The 23,094-nt window shown below is 36.3% G+C and overlaps 2 protein-coding genes and 1 pseudogene across 2 annotated transcripts; all 3 read right to left on the bottom strand.

The window, feature by feature from the left end:
• Window positions 1–1,662: 1,662 nt before the first annotated feature.
• LOC150052840 (olfactory receptor 4A5-like) lies at window positions 1,663–2,615 on the bottom strand (annotated as a pseudogene).
• A 5,605-nt stretch (window positions 2,616–8,220) lies between these two features.
• On the bottom strand, window positions 8,221–9,144 carry LOC150052841 (olfactory receptor 4A5-like). The gene has a single exon (XM_090347686.1). It carries the CDS (start codon window positions 9,142–9,144, stop codon window positions 8,221–8,223), a length of 924 nt encoding a protein of 307 aa, XP_090203812.1.
• Window positions 9,145–14,791: 5,647 nt separating this feature from the next.
• Window positions 14,792–15,715, bottom strand: LOC150052842 (olfactory receptor 4A5-like). The gene has a single exon (XM_090347688.1). The coding sequence runs from the start codon at window positions 15,713–15,715 to the stop codon at window positions 14,792–14,794; it is 924 nt and encodes a 307-aa protein (XP_090203814.1).
• Window positions 15,716–23,094: the final 7,379 nt, after the last annotated feature.

Below are 23,094 nucleotides of genomic sequence, written 5' to 3' on the forward strand. Positions count from 1 at the left end.
CAAATACTGATGAAGCAAGCTTTCTCCTTAGAAAAGTGATGTTGCTTATCACATCAGCTCAAATAAGCAATTGGTAGATATATATTAGTACTCAAGCAGAGAAAGAGAAAATACATGTGAACTTATTCTCCATTTCTCTAAGTATTCATAAAACGTTCAAAATAGATAATACACAATACAATAACATACATTATTACCCTTTTCCAAAGTGTTTTATTCATAAAGAGCACATACCAGGTATTAAGGAACCCAACTAGAAATTGATGCCCAAATAGAACTAATTGTTCACAAATTATGAAACAGTCTAAATGAATTTGAAACATAATAATCTAACTTTAAATCTCTACTGAAATATATTCCACATGCAAACACAGCTAAAAAGAAATGTTAAATTGCATTGTGCAGTGGTCATTATTTAAGTAGTATCATTTCTATTTTATACTTTTCCATGTCTATTGATATAGGTAATCAGTGTTTTCATAAATGATATTGCAAAATGATCACCACAATTAGACTAATAAATACAACTATCACCTTGGGTAAAGACTATGTTCTTTCACTTACTTTTGTATTTAAAAACACTTAAACTCCCTCTTTTAAATTTCAAGTATATAGTACATTCTTAACTGTTGCTACTATGTTGTACATTACAATACAGAAATCATTCATCTTTCATATTGAAACTGTAACTCTCCAGGTTCTATGAAGATCATTTTTGTCTCTGCTTCCATGTGTTTGACTATTTTATATGCTACTTAAGTGAGCTAATTCCTATTTCTGTTTCTGGCATATAATTATTTATAATGACCTCTGGCTTCATATATTAATTACTGTAATGTCCTCCAGATGCATGTAGAACATTTTTCTAATACAAAACTAAGTAATATTCCGTTGTATATTTTCTTTGTCCATTCATCCAGTAGTGGACACTTCATTGTGTTATTGTAGTGATTATTATTATGAATAATGTTATGTTAAAGACAAAACTGAAGATATTTTTAAGCCCTGTTTCATTTCCCTTAAACACACAGAAATAGAATTGTTACACAATAAAAACAAGACTGAAAATTGTGGTTCCAATGGTAACATACGCTTATCAATTAAACAGGCAGCCCTAATTATATTACATGCAGTCCTAATAGCAATACTTAATAATGTCCAAATAAAAAGCACAGTGGAGGTATAGCCCAAGTAGTTGAGTGCCTTCCTAGCAAGCATGATACCATGAATTCAAACCTAGCACCAAAGGAGAGGGAGCAAATAAACTAGTAATTATTTTCATCATCAATTATTTCCTACATTGAAAAACTCTTATCTCATTTTATTTTTGTACTGTTTTGTTTTCTTTTCCTTTGTCTTGTCGTTGGAGACTGGATCTTACCAAACATTACAGGGTGGCCTTGAACACCCAGTCCTCCTCCCTCTTTCTTCTACTGAGTTGAAAGTTATAAAGTTTCAAGATGACTCTAATTTGACTTGTTTTTATTATAGGGAAACATTATCAGTATCTTTCATTCAGCTTCCCTAATTTCATATAAAATGTATCATAACCTCAAAGGATAATTCATTATTACATGATTTTAATGAAAAGAGCCAGTTCTAGAGATACAGTGAGTTGAATAACCTCTTCATAAGAGTTTTCTGAACTCAGAACAAGGCTCTTCACTGTGGGAAATGCCTGCCTCCTCTGTCTGTAGTTAACTTCCTATACCACAGTTTGTTCATGGCATTTTCCATTTTCCATTTCTGAATTTCTCAAGGTGTATATCAAAGGGTGCAGCACAAGAGTGATAATCATACAGACAACACTGAGAGACTTGTCGATGGGAAAGTTAGAGACTGGTCGAATGTACATGGAGATACAGGGAACAAAAAACAGGACCACCACCATGATGTGGGAGCTGCAGGTAGACAGGGCTTTGCGCCTCCCCTCCTGACTGTGAGTCTTGAGATGCTTCAGGATGACGCCATAGGACATTAAGAGAAGAATGAAAATGACCATACAGATGGCGCCACCATTGGCAGCCACGGTGAGGCCTATGACATAGGTGTCAGTGCACGTGAGGTCCAACAGTTGGTACATGTCACATATGAAATGGTCAATGACATTGGGGCCACAGAAAGGGAGACTACACAAAGATGAGCTGAACCACAGAGTGCACAAATCCTCCAGTACAAGCCACCAACGAAAGGGTAAAGCACACCCGTCAATTCATGATTGTCACGTAATGTAGTGGTTTACAGATGGCCACATACCCCTCATAAGCCATCATTCCCAGAAGGAGGATCTCAGCACCCCCAAATAAGTGCTGTATGAAGAGTTTACCCATGCAAGCTTAGAAAGAAATTGTCTTTTTAGCATAGAGTAAATCGAGAATCATCTTGGGTGAGATGATAGTGGAATACACAGCATCCATGAGTGACAGGCAACCCAGGAAGAAGTACATTGGGGACCCTAAGAAAGGGCTGGTAATGAAAGTTCCCACAACGAGCAAGTTGCCCATCATTGTCACTATGTAGATGAGTAAAAACAGGACAAACAAGGCCTTTTGCTTGTCAGGATCCTGGGTGAGGCCCAGGAAGACAAATTCTGTGGCATTGTTTCTCTCTGTCATCCTTTCCTCATCTATGTTGCTTGGTCACAGATGAGAGCTCCCTCAGCTGTCTCATGTAGGCTTCCCTCATCTGTCTTTCAGAGAAAAATGTAAATGCCTCAGATAGAAAAGCTTTTATACATCAAAAAAACAATCTTTAAACATCAACATTTACAGCATAGTCAATTGATTCTTCTCATGCATTGAAAAACGTCCTTCATGGAAAACACTTTTATACTTTTGTGGCTTACACTGGTAATTAGCAGACATTAAACTAGCCAAGTCCATTATTTGGTAGCACCACTAAACAGACACAAAATGTGAATAATAACATCAGCTATATGCTTCTTAGTTGTGCTAAAGCAAGAAAAAAATCTTTAGTTCCTCCACATTTAAATAGATAGCTGTTAAGATCAAACAAGACAAAGGCTGGTATTCAACTAATTATAAAATCTGATATGACTGTTTCTCATAAGTAAAACTTGTCAATCCTGTAGTCATTCACATGACATGAATTCCCAAGTAAGATCTCTTCCTTCCTAACTAAAAACCTAACCAAATGTCTCCATAACCTCATTCCAAAAATTAAAAATCTCTGTAAACAAACCCACCTATAAGAAATAATGCATAAACAAAGGAAACATGATACTCCTAGGATTTCAGGACAAGCTACCAGCTGAGAGCTACTCAAGCCTGGATAAAATCTGAGTTTTTGAAAAACCAATTGGATCATTCTAACAATTAAATAACTCTTCCCTTTGTATGTACAGGCTACATGTTTTACATCATTGCTATTATTAAGGAGAGATATAATAAGGTCATTATAGATTTGTTTATTGGAGCAAAACAAATAAATTCATCTCCCTGAGGTAAATTTCTTTCTTAAAGTAATCCCTAGTGAGAAAACACTTGGCTTCTACCAAGAATGTTTAACTAGAAGACAAAAATCATATAAAATCCTATAAAATGATAACAAAAATTCTTCACTGTGTTTATTAATAATTGTATGGGTTTCCCATTATGAAACAGATAAGGAAGGAAACAGTTGATCCAGCCTGAAAATATTTAATCCAGCCCCAGTCCCCTTACCTAATCACCTCCTACCTAGCCAATGTGAGAACGACACTGCCCAAGAAAATATGAGGCTCAGCTGCAGAGGGCCTTTCATTTAAATGAAACATGAAAGATAGTTATCTCCTTTGCTGTCCCTTGGTTATCTCATATTGGTATAGTATCTCACTTTGTTATCTGATATATTGAACTTATTTGTATTTGGATATTTGAAATTTGATAGGGAAGGGGGGAAAACCAAGACGGGTGGGGGGTGTGGGGGGGGAGGGAAACGGGTACCAAGACATGTGAAAGGGTATCAATGTATGTGAATTAATGCACCTTCTATCTGGCAAATATCATGTAACCCTTTTACTAATTACAATAAAAAAATAAAATTTAATAAAAAAAAAGAATTCTGACTTAGAACCAAACACATACTTTTTTGTAACTCAGTGAGGTTTGGATTTTCAAGCAGCTGGGACACCTATAGAGAAAATCATTAAAAAAAACAGCTTGCACTAACACACATAGCCTTGAAAATATGTAGAAGCTAAAATTGACAAGATTATAATGCAACATTGATAATTTTATCAGAAAGAAAGATCAAGTCAGGAAAACCTCATTAAGGCCAAATATTTGAACGAGCAAGCTTAATCCAAGAGCAAACACAAAATATTTTTGGAAAATGTTGCAATTACTATGTTGCAGACCGTATTATACTAAATATTAAAGAACTTATACAGTCTAGACAATGTTATCTGGCAACAATGCAATTTATTTGAAATAAAACAATAAAGACATAGCTAAATACACATAAAAAAGGTCCAACTAGGACTGAACACATGGTTCAGGTTGGCAAAGCACCGGCCATGAACAAGCAAGCAATTAGAAGTTTTTGACTGACTAAAAAGAAATCCTAAGTATAATAGTTACATTTAATAGTTCTATTATTTAATGACTATTATTGACTATAACAGTTCTATTATTTATTGACTATGACAGATGCATTACATCTTTCAAATACAATGACAATATAACATCGACGAGAAAGTGTGATAAATACCACAATGCATCCTTCGTGTTTTATACATATAACAATGAAGAGAATGGAATTTAACAGTTGCTTTGAGGTGACTTAGCAGAAGGGACATGCATCCAGCAGGAAAACAACTGTTTCCATGGGGTTGCCTTGCATGTGTACTACTCAATGTGCTGTTGAAGTTGATCGGCCAGTATTTTGTTGAGAAGTATTACATCAGTGTTTATCAAAGAAATGGATGTAATAGTTCTTTTTCTTTGATAAGTCCCATCTAGTTTGGGGATTAGGGTTATGATGGCTCCATAGAATGAGTTTGGTAGAGAACTTTCACAATTTCATTGAAAACTTTGAGGAGTATTGGTGTGAGTTTTGCTTTGAAGTCCTTATAGAATTCAATTGTGAATCCATCAGGTCCTAGGCTTTTCTTGGATGAGAGGTCTCTTGTTGCCATTTCATTACTTGAAATGAGTCTGTCTAGTTGATTCCCATCATCTTGGTTTAGTCTGGGTACATCAATATTTGCTAAAAATTTGTCCATTTCTTCCAGATGCTCAAATTTGTTGCCATAATGGTTTGAAATGTAGTCTCTTACAATGTTCTGGATCTTAGCAATTTCTGTAGTGATAGTTCCATTTTCATCCCTGATTTTGTTTATTTGAGTGGGCTCTATTTTAAAATAAAATTTTCTTCATGGTTTATCCCCTTGTATTGCTGTATCTTACTTTGGTACCTGGTGTATTATATATTTACATTTATTTGTGTATTTGAATTACGGACAGAAAGGAGAAAAAGAAGATGATGAGACAAAGAACAAAGTGTGAACCAACGTAACATTGATATTCACAAGACAATATGTTGGAAATGATCTTCACTACTTGGAATATGGTAGGGGGAGGGAAAGTTGAATAAGATGAAAAGGGGTAACAATATTCAAGAAGTAATGTACTCACTACCTTATGAATATAATTATAACCCCCTACCTTGATAATAAAATTAAAAATTAAAAATAAAAAAGAAGTAATACATTCACTACCTTACAAAGGCAAAAAATGGAAATGAGAAGAACTTCCATTCTTCTGGATTGGAAGAATTAGCATCATGATAATGACAATACTTACCTCACCCCCCACACCCACATCCCCCCAAATTTACAAACTCAATGCAATACCCATCAAAATCCCAACAATATTCATTATGAGATACAGAAAGAAATTCAAAAATTCTTATGGAATTTAAAAAAAATTATGAACAGCAAGAGCAATCCTTAGTGTGTAAATCAAAATTGGAAGAAGAATAGTGCCAAACTTCAACTCTGGCCTTCTGAGAATGTAAATTATGGAGTTCAGAAGGGGCCAGAGGCTGTATGAACATGCTCATGATTCACCATTCAGTGGGGAAAATCTGTTTTTGCTCCACTGAAAAGAAATGTCTCTTCCTATCCACACAACCAAGTTGGAACAACACATTTTTATAAGCATATACCACAGTCACCTCCATGGATGCTAAGTATACATCAGACCGTTCCATGATTTCCATTTTTAACTAATACTATAATAGAATAAGTAGACATCTGTTATAAAACATTATAATGTACTACACAAAAATGATTTTTGGATTAGTCATAATTTATCTAGCAAATCCAGAAGTATTAATTGAAAATCTCTCACATGAAATAAAGGAGTTAAATAAATGATTCGATGTTAAACTTTCTTGAATATTCCATAGTCACTTGGAAAATGCAATGCAGAAAGTACATATTTTATTTACTTGACCCAAATAACAAGCATCATCCTAATTAAAGAAAACGTTAAATATCTATGCAATGGAAAAACAAAGAAAAAAATACTGTAGGATTGAAAAAATTCAAACAAAGGTATTTCATAATTTCCAATAGGGTGATTCTGTGTGTTCAGATAAACTAATACATTTAATATAAAAAACCTTTCTAGATTTATAGTCTTCTAAAATTATTACAAATAGGAATATTCTTTTAAAAAGAATATTGAATAAGAAGCATGTCATTACACACCACTGTAATATTCAATTTGCAATAATTCAAAGAGAAAGAGGGAGGTATGCAGTCATAACACTCAATGCTTAGTCTAAACATTAAGAAAACTGAGGGAAGGGATTGGGGTGGGAGGGGTAGGGGAGAATAATGAAAGAGACAACATTGATCAAGTCTCATTGTATTTATATACTACTTTGTTGAATAGTAACTCCTCTGTACAAATACTTAAAGGAAAAAAATTTTAAGAAAAGAAATAACCTATTCCCTATTGATAAAAATTAAGATAGTTTAAGCTGAGTTCTGGTGACTCAGCCTGTAATTGTAGGTATTCAGAAGGCTGAAACCTTAGGATCAAGTTCAAGGCCAGCCCAGGCAAAAAACTCCATGAGACTCATCTCCAACAAACTATTCAAAAGAGCTAGAAGTGGCTCTGTGGCTTAAGTGGTAGAGCACTTCCCTTGGGCGAAATGAATCTCAAGGACATACCAGTTTTGGTGGCTCACTCCTGTAATCCTAGCTACTCAGGAGGCTGAGATCTGAGGACTGCAGTTCAAAGCCAGTCCGGTTACTAAAGACCATGAAACTCTTATCTCAATTAACCACTAGAAAATCGGAAGTGGGGCTGTAGCTCCAAGGGTAGGGTTGTAGCCTTGAGCTGAAGTGCTCAGGGACAGAGCCCAGGCCCAGAGTGCAAGCTCCACAGACTGACAAATGAAAAACAAAAAGAATTTCAAGGACAGCATCCAGGCCCAGAGTTCAAGCTCTAGAACCAACAAAAATAAATAACACCATTTAGAAAATACATAAATATTGGAATATTAATGTTAATATTCCAATATTTATGTATTTCAGACAAGGAAAGATTTATTTTTAATGTGGAAAAATGCTTCCAGGAAAGCAAAGGCAATGATTAGTAACAAAACAAATATCCCTATTGAAGACGGCTTAAAACCAATAAAGGTAAATCTCAACATAAAAGAATATTAAACAGGGTAACAAGCACATGAATACCTCAATTAACTCCTTTATTGTTTGAAATCAAAAAGTAAGCAGCAAAATAGGTACTTATTTCTGGATTAATTTATAAGGTGTGTAAAAAAACATAGTTTAAAGGAATACTCGAAATTCCTACTATTCAAAAATAAATAATAATAATGTTAAAAAGACTAACAACCTGGAGCCAGTGCTGGATAGAGTAAACCTAAGCTATGCAGGAAGCTCAGATCTGAGGATGGAAGTTCAAAGCCAGACCAGGGTAAATGTGCCTGAGACTCCTATCTCCAATTAATTTAAAAAAAAAAGAAAAGAAAAGAAAGTACAACAGTAGATGTACTAGAGCTCTAGTTGAGCAAATAAGCTCAGGGACGGCACCTATGCCATGAATTTAAGCCCCAGGGCTGCTGCTCTACTAAACAGTAAAAGAAAAACTGTGTTAAAGATGTAGAGAAATCTTTGTGAACCATATAAAACAATATAAATATTTGAATAGAATGTAGAACTTGAATCATGTTCAACATGGTTTTCTAACTCTTGTGGATAACTTTGCCCCAAAGTTTTCCCATGGAATTCTTCATCTCTGAGTTTCTCAAGGTATATATCAAAGGATTCAGCATGGGAGTGACAACGGTGTAGAAAACTGTCACGTATTTATCAATGGGCAAGTTGGAAACAGGTCTGACATACATGAAGATACAGGGAACGAAAAACAGGACCACCACCGTGATGTGGGAGCTGCAGGTGGACAGGGCTTTGCGCCTCCCCTCCTGACTGTGAGTCTTGAGATGCTTCAGGATGACGCCATAGGAGATGAGCAGGAGGGTGAAGACCACCGTACAGATGGCGCCACCATTGGCAGCCACGGTGAGGCCTATGACATAGGTGTCAGTGCACGCGAGTTCCAGTAATGGATACATGTCACAGATGAAGTGGTCCATGACATTGGGGCCACAGAAAGGGAGATTGTACACAAAGACAATTTGAACAATAGAGTGTCCAAAACCCCCAGCCCAGGACACCACCAACAGGATACTGCAAGCCTGTCGATTCATGATGGCCAAATAGTGCAGTGGCTTACAGATGGCCACATAGCGATCATAGGCCATCACCACCAGAAGGAAGACCTCAGCACCCCCAAATAAATGTGCAGTGAACAACTGGACCATGCAAGCATAGAAGGAGATCGTCTTTACCTCACAGAGTAAGTCTGCAATCAGCTTGGGTGAGATGGCCGTGGAATACACAGCATCCATGAGTGACAGGTAGGCGAGGAAGAAGTACATCGGGGAGCCCAAGGAGGGGCTGGCAGTGATGGTCCCCAGGATGAGCAGGTTGCCCACCACTGTCACCATGTAGATGAGTAAAAACAGGACAAACAAGGCCTTTTGCACATCGGGATCCTGGGTGAGGCCCAGGAGGACAAACTCTGTGACGTTGTTCCTCCCCGCCATCATCCACTCCTCTAGAAGGCTGGCTTCAGGGATTACAAATCAGAAGAGAACTCTTCAGGAATTGTGGACAGGACTAAGAGCCTGTTCACCAACAATATAGTATTATCGCATCTAGAACATGGCAAACATAGCAAGTATTAATTAACATCTACTGAGTTCATCTTCCACCAAGTATAACAACACTTTTGGGGGCAAATTGTATTTCCTCTTGGATGGCGTGCTTTGTCTACAGGTACAGGGTTCCTTCTCAAATTGAGTGCTTCCCTAGAGAGAAGAGTAGAAAAAGGTTTACCTCTCATTTATATATTTACAACTTTTTATAGAGAAGAAACTACCACTGGACCCAGATCTCAACAAATACACAATAATAATTTTGTGATATTAACTAACGTAAATTCACTCCTTCATTTTACTATATTTGTGGATAGTAACTTTACAACATAATCTTTACAGCACCAGCTTTCTCACCCATCCTGTAATATCAATTTCAATGCTATAAATTGCTCTATGAGAAGTCTTTCACGTTTCAAAGTTTATCCAGTATTTTAGTAGTACCGATGTACTCAATACTTTGGTTGTACTCAGGATCTCCTGCTTTCAAGGCAAGGGTTCTATAACTCGAGCCACACATTTAACTCTTATATCCAGTATTAATGAGAGAAATTAAATCTCAGGGAATTTGACTCCGAACTGCAGGAAATAACTCCAAAATTAGTTAGCTCACTGATAGCTCACTAAATACGATGTTTACTGTCAGTTTTATCAGGAGCTATAATTCTGTCCATTTCATTATAACCTATACCAATTATTAACATTTTTATTTATATTCCCTATTAGGATTGTTAGCGATCTCTTTTAATAACCCATTTTCACAAACATTTAAAACTAATCCATTTCTCTCACTCACTATTACACCAGGCGTTAAGCTTCCATGTATTTTACTAGGTACTGTGGAAGTTCAAAGTAGAACTCCAGTGTTATGATTCAAAAAATTTAAAGCCAGGCATGTGGCTCGCGCCTATAATCCTAGCTACTCAGGAGGCTGAGATCTGGGGATTGTAATTCAAAGCCAGCGCAGTCACTAAAGACTTTGATACTCTTATCTCCAATTAACCACTAGAAAACCAGAAGTGGGACTGTACCTCAAGGTGTAGGGTGGTAGCCTTGAGCTGACGAATTCAGGGACAAAGCCCAGGTCCAGTGGTAGGGCAGTACCCTTGAGCCGAAGAGCTCTGGAACACAGCAGAATCAGAAAGCCTGGATTTAAGTCATTTCTAGGTATAATTACAGTTACAATAGATGGATTCAGAGTCATCCTGCTACCTACAGCATTATAAGAGGACCCCAACCTTTTTGTATGTTGGCTTGATTTTTATAGGTACATGCTCAAGTAACAATCTCCTAGTGAATTATTGTTTCCTGTCTAAAACAATGCTGTGAGTGCTAAATGATATGTAATATTTACTGTAAACCTTGAACAACCGTCAGGATTGTTTGACAACTAGAAAGGTTGCAGAAGAGTGTAGCTCAATGTTGAGCAATATGGACTCTGAAACCTCATGGATTGTATTGCGATTCACATTTCATTCGTTTACTATCAATATGTCCTTAGACAACTTAAGTCCCTGCTGCCTGGCTTCTTGCTTTCTGCATGTGGACATCCATAATATCCACATTCCGTGGGTTATTGTGCTGATTGCTACTGTATGAACTCTAAATAAATTGAATGTTATTAATATCTTTAATGCTTCCCAATAAGCATGTAGACAATAAGTCAAGAAGATTACTGTCATTACAATAACTATAGAGAAGATTTAGGTAAAGTCTAGTATGTGAAGAAAGTGTATCTGTATGTATGAACATCTTTTCACACAAAGAATAAAATTTTATGACCTAGTAATTTTACCACTTACCAGCACTATAGTAATGTATTTCTGCGAAGATATGTATTTTGACTAAAAGCAACTAAGAACATGTCTTTTGTGAGGACTCTATGTGTATGATATGTGCATAAAATAAAGTGGTACATATTTATTTATTTACATATAATATCTGTTATCATATATAATATATAAGCATTATATATTATATGCCAAATAAATATTATATATAGTAAACAAATATACTAATATTATATATTAAACTACATAAATATATTAATATTATATATCAATAATACATTAATGTTACATGCTATTACTATAAAAATATATCATATATAGTTTACTATATATGATATACATGTTAAGTTATAGTGATATATATCATTATACATAATATATATATAATATATATAATATATATAAATGTATTTCATGCATCAGTAATGACTGTAAAATATTAAAACTTATAAGGTGTCAAGAGGAAAAAAACAATTGTATGCTGTGTTTTGTATTTGTGTGTTTTGCTAGTATTATTTTCTTTATTCAGATGCATGTAATGACAATTTCTGATATTTAATACATTGACTATATTTCAATATAGCACAGAAATGTTCACCTGGCATCCATTGCCATTTCCCATGAGCTCACATCTTGGGTCTTGTCCTGAAAATCAATGCTTCTTTCACTCCGGGTGGCTCAGCATCTTAGGGAGCTGTGAGCTCACAGAACTCAGGAAGTGTGGAGCTGATGAGAGGATGGACGAATGGCTGCAGTGGTCCTCTGTTCCTCTCTCCCCATGCAGGTATCCCATGTATGTCTTTCATAAAAATGTCCTTCGAGGGTTCCTTACCTATGAAAGCTTTTAATGTTCAACTTACACAACATACACAGACAATTGTTCTGGTCCTTTGGAGACTTTTCTTCTTGGAAAACACTGTTATAGTTTCATGACTAAAAACAGACTGGCAATTAGCAGCAATTCACCTGGCCAAGTGCATTATTTGGTGTCCCCAATAAACCAACACAAAATTTCTATATGAAAATTATTTACATGAGTTTTTTTTTAGTCAATTGTGCTAAAGCAACAAAGTGTTCTTTAGTTTGCCAACATTTAAAAGGATATCTTTTGAAATCATTAGCAAACAAAACAAAGGCTGATTTCAATTAATTGTAAAAACTGACATTGTGGGCCAGGAGTTTGGCCTAGTGGTAGAGTGCTTGCCTAGCATGCACGAATACCCGGGTTCGATTCCTCGGTACCACATACGTAGAAAAAAGCTGGAAGTGGTGCTGAGGCTCAAATGATAGAGCTCTAGCCTTGAAAAAGCCCAAGGGCTGTGCTCAGGCCCTGAGCCCAAGCCCAAGACTGGCAAAAAAACAAAACAACAAAAAAAAACCTGACACTGTATCTTGACAGTCCTTGAAGGAAAACTGACAATCCTTTAGTCATTCAAATGATATCTTCTCCAGTAAGATCTCTTTCTATCTAAATATATGTGCCAATATGTCCATAATCTCATTGCAAAAATCAAAAACCTCTTTAAGCAAATTCATCAACAAGAAATGATGCAGACACAGCAAAGGCTAAGAGTGAGCAAATTCAAGTGGTACTCACTAGACATTATGTTGAAATGAACTGTGCACTTGTGGTTGAGATGGGAAAGAAAAACTGGGAGAGAGCAAATGAAGGGTGAAGGGTTGTACTGTCCAAAAAGAAATGTATTCATTACCTAACTTCCCTAACAGTAATCCCTCAATATATCATCTTTAAAATAATAATAAAAAGAAATTGCACCATCAAAAGATAAACATGACATTTCCAGGGACTAAGAACAAACCACCAGCTGAGAGTACTCAAGCCTGAGTGAAATCTGAGTTTTTTTTTAAAAACTGATTGGGTCATTCTAACAATAAAATAACTCTTCTCTTTATATGTGCAGGCTATGAGTTTTACATCATTACTCTTATTAGTGAGAAATGCAATTAGGTTATTATTGATTTGTTAAAATATTTGGAAAAAAATCAAATTATTTCATCTCTCTAGGGTAAATTTCTTCCTTTAAACAATTCCTTCAGAGAAAACACTAGGCTTCTACCAAGAGAAAGTATTTAACTGACAAAATCAAATTTTAAAAAACCTGATAAAATGATATAAAATGTCTCCATTGCCTTTATTACTAATATATGGCTTTCACATTATGAAATAGATAAGGAAGGAAATATTTGATTCAGCCTGAAAATATTTAATTCAGCCTCAGTTCCCTTACCTAATCACATCCTACTTAACCACTATGAGAAAGACACTTCCCAGCAATTACTGAGGTTCAGTGGCACAGGGACTTTCAGTTGAATGAAGCATGAAAAGATATCAGTAGAAAAGAATTCTGAGTTAGATCCAAGCACATATGTTGTTTTGGAACATAATAAAATTGAGATTTCAAATCAGTTGGGGAAAATAATTATACACCTATAAAACATAGAACACTAACTATGAGAAAGCAAGCAATTGGGAATTCGAGGCCCTGAGTTCAAGCCACAGTTATGGAACAAAAATAAATATTTAGCCAGGCAGTAAAGGCTCACATCTGTAATCTTCACTACTCAGGAGGCTGAGATCAGAAGATCATGGTATCAGGTCAGCTTCGGCATAACATTTTGCAAGATTCCATCTCTAAATAACTATCAAAATGCCAAGCTATTGTCCTTAATGTACTATGTTATCTCTCATCTCCTTTGCTGTCCCTTGGGTATCTCATATTGTTACAGTATCTCACTTTGTTATCAGATATATTGAATTTATTTGTATTTGGTTATTTGAAATTTGATAGGGAAGGGGGAAAAACCAAGACGGGGGGGTGAGGGAGGGAGGGTAATGGGTACCAAGACATGTGAAAGGGTATCATGTATGTGAATTAATGCACCTTCTATCTGGCAAATATCATGTAACCCTTTTATTAATTACAATAAAAAATATTTTTAAAATGCCAGGTTTGGCTTAAGAGGTAGAATACCAGCTATGAACAAGCATGTGAAAATGAAAGATAATTTACTCAAGTCTCAGAAATTAGAAAAAGAAAAAAAGAAGTCAAACTAAAGAAATTGATAAAACTCTACCTCTAAACTCTAAATAGATTTTTTAAAGTCATAAAATATAAACCTGCAAACATTCATCTTAAAATATATACAAAACAAAATGTATGTAAGAATTTGTCATGAGTAGAGTTAACTAAATATAAGTGCATTACATTGTCCAAATGACTGTGGAATATTTAACATCAAGAATCTTCCCTTAACTCCTTATTTCACATGGAAACTTAACTCCTTATTTCATGTGCCAGATTTCCAGTTAACACTTTTGGATTTGCTAGATAAGTGATCTATTATTACTCTGTAATATACAGGTAAACTAGAAATTCCAAGTATTCAAAATATATAATGATACTGTAGAAAAGGACCTACACCCTGGGACCAGTGGTTCACTTGTATAATTCTATCTACTAAGGAGGCAGAGGCATAAGGATTGCAGTTCAAACCCAGCCTGGGCAGGAAAGTCCCTAATAATTTCCAAAAAGTTGGGAAGTAGAGTAGTGGCTCAAATAGTAGACCTCCTATCTATGAGCAAAAAGTTAATGGACAGTGCCTAGCTCCTCAATTCAAGTCCCAGAACTTTCTACTTACTCCAGTCCCCCAAAAAACAACATAGAGAAGCCTTGTCATCTATATAATGAACATATTATAATCTGCACCATGTTCAACATGGTTTTCTAACTCTTGTGGATAACTTTGCCCCAAAGTTTTCCCATGGAATTCTTCATCTCTGAGTTTCTCAAGGTATATATCAAAGGATTCAGCATGGGAGTGACAACGGTGTAGAAAACTGTCACGTATTTATCAATGGGCAAGTTGGAAACAGGTCTGACATACATGAAGATACAGGGAACGAAAAACAGGACCACCACCGTGATGTGGGAGCTGCAGGTGGACAGGGCTTTGCGCCTCCCCTCCTGACTGTGAGTCTTGAGATGCTTCAGGATGACGCCATAGGAGATGAGCAGGAGGGCGAAGACCACTGTACAAATGGCGCCACCATTGGCAGCCACGGTGAGGCCTATGACATAGGTGTCAGTGCACGCGAGTTCCAGTAGTGGGTACATGTCACAGATGAAGTGGTCCATGACATTGGGGCCACAGAAAGGGAGATTGTACACAAAGACAAATTGAACAATAGAGTGTCCAAAACCCCCAGCCCAGGACACCACCAACAGGATACTGCAAGCCTGTCGATTCATGATGGCCAAATAGTGCAGTGGCTTACAGATGGCCACGTAACGATCATAGGCCATCACCACCAAAAGGAAGGCCTCGGCACCCCCAAATAAGTGTCCAATGAACAGCTGGACCATGCAAGCATAGAAGGAGATCGTCTTTACCTCACAGAGTAAGTCTGCAATCAGCTTGGGTGAGATGGCCGTGGAATACACAGCATCCATGAGTGACAGGTAGGCGAGGAAGAAGTACATCGGGGAGCCCAAGGAGGGGCTGGCAGTGATGGTCCCCAGGATGAGCAGGTTGCCCACCACTGTCATCATGTAAATAAGTAAAAACAGGACAAACAAGGCCTTTTGCACATCAGGATCCTGAGTGAGGCCCAGGAAGACAAACTCTGTGACGTTGTTCCTCCCCGCCATCATCCACTCCTCTAGCAAGGCTGGCTTCTATTGACAACTCAGGACAGACGACTCTTCAGGAAGTTATAGACAGCTCTAGACATGGGTATTAGGAGGACAGCATCATTGTGTCTTCTATACATAGACCATGGCATCCTGTATCAGGGAACACACCATCTTTACATTTTCTAAATGGTAAATACACAGAAAATTTTAGTTAGCATCTACTGAGTTCCTCTTCCAAGAAGTGCAACAACTCTTTTGGGGGAAAATTGTATTTCCTCTTGGATGGCGTGCTTTGTCTAAAGGTATAGGGTTCCTTCTCAAATTGAGTACTTCCCTAGAAGAAGAGTAGAAAAAGGTTTATCTCTCATTTATATATTTAAAACGTTTTGTAGAAAAGAAGCTTCCAAAAAATACAGATCTCAGCAAACACACCAGGAATATTTTTTCTTTTTTTATTGTTGGGATAATGTATAGAGGGTTTACAGTTACATTCTTCAGTTAGTAGGTGCATTAGTTATCACACATTGATATCCCCTCTAATGCTTTTGTACCCATTTCCCTCCCCCTCACCCCCTCCAAATCATCTTGTTTCCCCCTTCCCTTTCCTATTTCAAAGAAATGTATATACAATATACCAGATAGCAAAGTCAGATACAGTAATAATATGAGATTAACCATAAAGGCAAAAAAGAGAAGAGAAACAACATTGTATATTAAGAACAACAATCACACAACAAAAAGCTCTTGTTTCCAAATCCTAGAGTTCCTTTCATTTAGTCTCATTCTATATGACCTGATGTAACTAGGTTTTGAGCTATTGTAATCCTCTGCTAGGAAAGTCCTAGATGTGTACTAATTATTACAAGTGGGGGAAACCATTAAGCCTATGTTCCTTTGGGTATGGCTTACTTCACTTAATAATGATTTTTTCCAAGTTTTTCCATTTCCTTACAAATAGGGTGATGTCATTCTTTCTGATGGCAGCATAGAATTCCATTGTGTTTAAGGACCATATCTTCTTGATCCAATCATTTACTGAGGGGCATCTGGGTTGATTCCATATCTTTGCTATGGTAAATAATGTGGCAATGAACATCGTTGTGCTAGTGGCTTTAGTGTGCCCTTATATCTGCCATACTGCTTTCCATAGTGGTTGAACGAGTTTGCACTCCCACTAACAGTGTAGTAGTGATCCCTCCTGTCCACATCCCCTCCAGCATCTGTTATTATTAGATTTCTTGATCATGATCATTCTAACTGGAGTGAGGTGGAATCTCAAAGTTGTTTTATTTGCATTTCTTTTATGACCAGAGATGTTGAGCATTTCTTCATGTGTCTATAGGCCATTCTTATTTCCTCTTCAGAGAAGTGTCTCTTCAAGTTTTTAGCCCACCTTTTAATAGGATGGTTGTTTCTTTGAAGATTTATTTTGGAGAGATTCAATTTTTTTAGCTGTTGATATATTTTAGATATGAGGCCCTTGTCTGTTGTATGGCTAGTGAAGATCTTCTCACCCTCTGTGGACTTTCTACTGAACTTGCTAGCTATGTCCTTTGCCACAAGAAGCCTTGTAGTTTAATGAAGTCCCATTTGTCCAAACTTTCCTTCATTTGTTGTGTTTGAGGGTTTTTATTAAGAAAGTTTTGACCTGTGCCCAGGAGCACACAAGGACATTTTTATCCTCTTTCCTGAAATCTATCATTCAGAAGTGCCTATAATTTTGCAATATATAACTAGCATAAATTCAGCCCTTCATCTCACTATATTTGTTGAGAGTAACTTTACAACATGGTCTGTATAGCATCAATTTCACTCCTGTAAAACCAATTTCAGTGCCATAAATTTCTCTATGAGAGGTTTGTCTTTCAAGTTTCAAAGTATTAACCAGTATTTTGGTAGTGCTGAGATTTGAACTCAGAGTCAAATTTCTCTGTCACAAAGTTCTCTAGGCCCAGTTCTCTATAACTTCAGCCCTACCTCCAACCCTTATGTCCAGAAGTTATAAGAGTAATTATGTTTCAAGAAATTTGACTCTGAACTGTATCAAATAATTCCAGAATTAATTATCTCACTTATAGCTATAACCCCTACTAAATATCACGTTGCCTGTCAGTTTTATCAGGAGCTATAATTCTGTCCACTTCATTCTAGCAATTCCTAACATTTGTGTTTACATTCCATTAGGATTTTAGCAATATTTTTAACTAACTCATTAGCAAACATTTAAAACTAGCCCATTTATCTCTCCAGCTGTTATATCAGGAGCGAAGTTTATAATTTATTTATCAGCTTTACTAGGTCCTGAGAAAGCTCAAAACTGAGGTTCAGTGAGGAGATTCAAAAAGCTAGTATATTAAAGAGAAAGTTTGTGTGGGAATCTAAGCACACCATACCAGATAAGGAAAGCCTGGGTCTAAACAGCATGTAATATAATTACAAAGTAGTCTCAAGGTGCACATTATAAAATACAGGGTTACAATGAATTCAGAATCCATTAACATTCAACTACCTATACCATTATAAAAAGAACTCTACCTCTTTTTATTTTGACTTATTTTTGTATGTGCATATACAAATGACAATCCCCACGCATGTTACTGATTCCTGAAGAATGCTGCCAATGATGAGTGGGGTGTAATATTTACTGTAATCTAGGAATGGCTGTCAGGAAGATTTACTGTAATATTTATTGTAACCCAGGAATGGCTGTGGCCCAATGTTGAGCAATATCGCCTCAAGAAACACATGGCTTGTATTGCCATCCAAGGTTTATTCATTTACTATCACTATGACCTTGGGCAACTGAACTTCCAGTGTCCTGGCTTCTTCCTTTCACAATAGATATCCATAGTATTCACTGCTCCTTGGGTTATTGTGCTGCTGTGCTATGATAGAGTTCAAACACTTTACCCGGTGCCTTATGAACTCTAAATAAGTAGTATCTGGTATTAACATTTTGAATGCTTTGCTATAAGACTCTTGGGTCTCTGCATGACTCTCATAAGCCAATGCTGCCTTCCTGGCTCACTGACCCCTTCACAGCCATGGGGCTGGATTTCAGAAATAAATCACCTCTCCCTTTTCTAAGGTCCATATTGCCTGTGGGAGATCAACTTCAGTAGCTGCCCAGACCCCCTACTCTGCACTCTGTGTACCCACAACTCTGTCCAGTGTTACCTGGTTCTCCTCTTCAGAGCCAATTAAATTCCAAACTAATCTGTTGAGGTCTCTGTCTTCTTTCTCTTTTCTTGTCTGTTTGACCTTTGCTAGCATAAAAAAATAATGAAGTTTAGTTCTTTGAATATTAGAATAAAAATAGAGTACTTGAACCTACCATACTTAAACTTACATAAACTCTCCTGTAAGTCATAACACAGTTGACGCTGTGAAAAGTGAAGAATAATATGAATAGGTCCCTCTTAAATCATTAAGCTAACATTTTCTACAAAAAATAAGGCCGATTTTATGAACAGGAGTTTGACATTGAAAAACTTACCATTACAAAATTACCCAATGTAGTATATTGCAATAATTAACAAGTCTAGCAGATGAAGGGAAAGTACTAATCTGATCCCAGATTTTCCTGTGTATGCATATTAACTTGTTCACTGGGATCATATTAAGGGTGTATGCATAAAAGGTAATACTTTAAGTGTTCCATTACATCCTAACAAACTGAATATAATATACAGTTTAAATACTGAATATAACATATGTAATTTAAATACTACCACTGAGGAAAGACTTAGAAAAAATCCTATTAAGTGAAGTAAGCCAGACTCAAAGGAACTTAGGCTCAATGGTTTCCCTCATTTGTCATAATCAGTAGAAACCTTGGACTCTCTCAGCAGAGATTTACAATAGAATAAAACCTAGATACATAAGGCCAAATAGGATGACACTAAATGAAAGGACCTCTAGGATATAGAAACAAAAGCCATATAGTGAGTGCTTGTTGTCCTTAATATACTATATTATCTCTCATCTCTTTTGCTGTCCCTTGGATAGCTCATATTGTTACAGTATTTCACCTTATTATCTGATATATTGTATACATGCTTGATTGGTTATTTGAAATTGGATAGGGAAGGGGGAAACAACATGAGCGGCGGGGGGGCAGGGGGGCACGTGGGAAATGGGGACCACGACATGAGAAAGGGTGTCAATGTATGTGAAGTAATGCACCTTCTATCTAGTGAATATAATGTAACCCTTCTATTAAATACAATAAAAAGTATATGGAAAGAAATACTACCATTGAAATACAGGCATAAGTAGATTTCTTCATTAACTTATCATGGAAATTATAATATACCATGAACTACACAAATGATTTTTTCTGGTTTTGTTATATGTATTATATACAGCATTTCTTATTTGGAACTATAGACAAAAACACAATCAGGCTATAATATTAAACATACTATGTTGTGTATATTCTGGTTAAATTCTGTGGTTTGCCAATAAAATTTTCCAATTCAGATAGTACTTGTAAAATTATATATCCTTTAATATATTGGCTATAGTTTAGTGCACCACAACATCAGTCAACTAGTATCCCTTCCCCTGATTTCATTCACTGACTTCTTGAATAAGATTCTCATTATAGAAAAACCAAGTTATTTTATTCAGGGTGACTGCAGATAGCTCATGTTCCTGTTCATCTTCATAGAAAACATGGAAATGTATGGCTGGTCATAGCTGACCAACGCCAAGTAGCTACAACAAACAAACCAGCACAGACTTTCCATTATTGGTCTTTCCGAGGATTGTAATATCAGTACAATTAAATAAAATACCAATAGCTACAAGATGGTATACAAGGTGGCTGGGTACTCTTACCTTCTGTGGAAACACCTTCACAGGAAATAAAGATGAGATATTTCCATGGCAATAACAAAAGTAACCTAACTTACTCTTCTCTGACATGAATAAATAAAAATATAACAATGGTAAAAATCAGTCTTTTTTTTCTCCTTCCATTCAATTGAAGTTTGCTTTACAAATTTACCACAGACTTGTGTGTTTAGTTTCTAGACCCCACAAATGCCATGCTTAAATTCTATACAAAGGCTATGTTTAAATTTTCTTAGTATAGACAAAGCTGGAAGTTCTCACAGGTACAAGCACACTCTTGGCTCTTTCAGTCACTCAGATAGCATCATCCTGAATGCGTGTTCCTCCTTACCATAACATGTCTGCATTCTTAGAACATATTTAGCCTTCTACAAATATTTTTATGAGCCACCATGGATATAACCTCAAATAGGACACACACAGAACACTAAGTACAACTGAAGACATATTAAAACTTGTGCTGATGATAAATTCATAGCGATTTATCAGGAAAACAATACCATTACTTATGTTTGCAGAAATACTGGGACCTTTTGTATCACCACTATGCTTTAATAGATTAGCTTGTTAAAATATTTGGAACTGATTCAAATGAAGCAATCCACTCCTAAACAGGTTTCTTCCCCCCTTGACCAATCCCTAGAGAAAACAGACTTGGATCTTGTGATGAATAAGTAGCTGGATTCCAACTGATAGGAGAAGATCATAATTTATAAAGAAAATTTCCAAATTGTAATGATTGAGAATACTATGGACTGGGCCCAGAGTTTGGCCTAGTGGTAGAGTGCTTGCCTAGCATGCATGAAGACCTGGTTTGATTCCACGATACCACATACATAGAAAAGGCTTTGGCTCAAGTGGTAGAGCACTAGCCTTGAGGAAAGCCCAAGGATAGTGCTCAGATCCTGAGTTCAGTCCCCAGGACTGGCAAAAACAAAAAGCAAAAAACTATGAACTATGAATTTACTTTCTTCTATATTCTGGTTTTGACCATCCTACCAAATTGATAGTGTCTTCCTCACTCAGTCAATTGGTTGTCTATTCACTACATTGACTATTTCCTCTGCTCTGTGGAAGCTTTTGTGTTTGATAATTCTTCTAGTTGCCTTTTTTCGTTGCTTTTACGGTCTATCCAAAAAAATTTGTCCACTACAATATATTGAAGAATTTCCTCTTTGTTATCCTCTTTTCACTTCAGACTGCCTTTAAGTAGAATAAAGGAGTTGCCTTTAACAAAGCAGTTTATGAATATAATATGTCTCGGTCAATTTCAGTCCCTTCAACATTCTTCCCCCTCCCTTCTCTACCCACCCCTTCCCTCACTCTTCTTAATGTTGTAGAGTATGCACTAGATTCATTGTTTTTCTGTTTGTCTTTTTGTTTTTGCCAGTCCTGGGCCTTGAACTCAAGGCCTGGGCACCGTCCTTGGGCTTTCTCAAGGCTAGTGCTCTACCCTTGTATCACTGCACCACTTCTGGCTTTTACTGTATATGTGGTAGCGAGTAATGGAACCCAGGGTTTTGTGCATGCTAGGAGAGTACTCTACCACTAGGCCACACTCCTGGACCCTACATTGGATTCTTGTCACCATTTACCTTTTTTCCTGTTTTCCTCTCTTCACCTCCCAGTGTTAAATTTTTTTGCTACTTTGAGCTGGTTTGGGTAGATGAAAAGCAATAAAAGTTTGAACTTAAGTCACCTTATTATGGATTTCCACTTTACCAAGTACCATTCATTGAGTTGGCTGACCCTTCCCTAGTGCAATTTCTTGTGAAATTTGCTGGATATCAAGAGGTTGCAAATATAAAAATATATCTATCTGTGGATTAAGTACTAGGAAAGAATAAGCTCAGTATACATAGCATCCTTACACCAGTTTATTTACATGTCCACATCTGCCCATTTGTATTCTTGAACTAGTGAACACCAGGATATTGATTACACATTTCAGTGTGTTTTTCATATTTAAATAAAGTCAGTAGGTGACAGATGATCCAGAACAACAAAACTACTGGAGACATTGTGAGATGATATTCATGAAAATTTTCTTCACTTAAGTGACTATTTTGATATAAATACATGTCTATGCTATAATATTGCATATCTGTGCAATATATAACATATTTCAACAAAAAGCAAAATAAGCACAAAATATAGATATGGAACCATATTGCAATGAAAGAGAATACACATACTTCCTGATTTCTTATGTTTCAAAGTGAATATGAATGGAAAAATTCTTTTATGATATACATTTTCATGCCAGTATATTATTATACCAAAATATACTCTTTGTACCTCTTTGCAAGTTTTAAATACAACCTTAAGCAAACATTCTGCTTATACACAAACACATTTCTTCATCAATTCAAATGGCATATATTTTTATTATTAAATGGCTAATTTGTACATTAGGTGAGGAAGTTTGAAAACAAAGATTTACAACATTGACATAGTTTTAAAAAGAAAATATCTTTCCTGCAAGAATAACTAGAATCTGGTTTTGTCACCAATCATATCATATCCAACAACATGTC

This window comes from Megascapheus bottae, chromosome 16 (assembly GCF_031878675.1).
Source record: "Megascapheus bottae isolate mThoBot1 chromosome 16, mThoBot2.hap1, whole genome shotgun sequence".
NCBI lineage: Eukaryota > Metazoa > Chordata > Mammalia > Rodentia > Geomyidae > Megascapheus > Megascapheus bottae.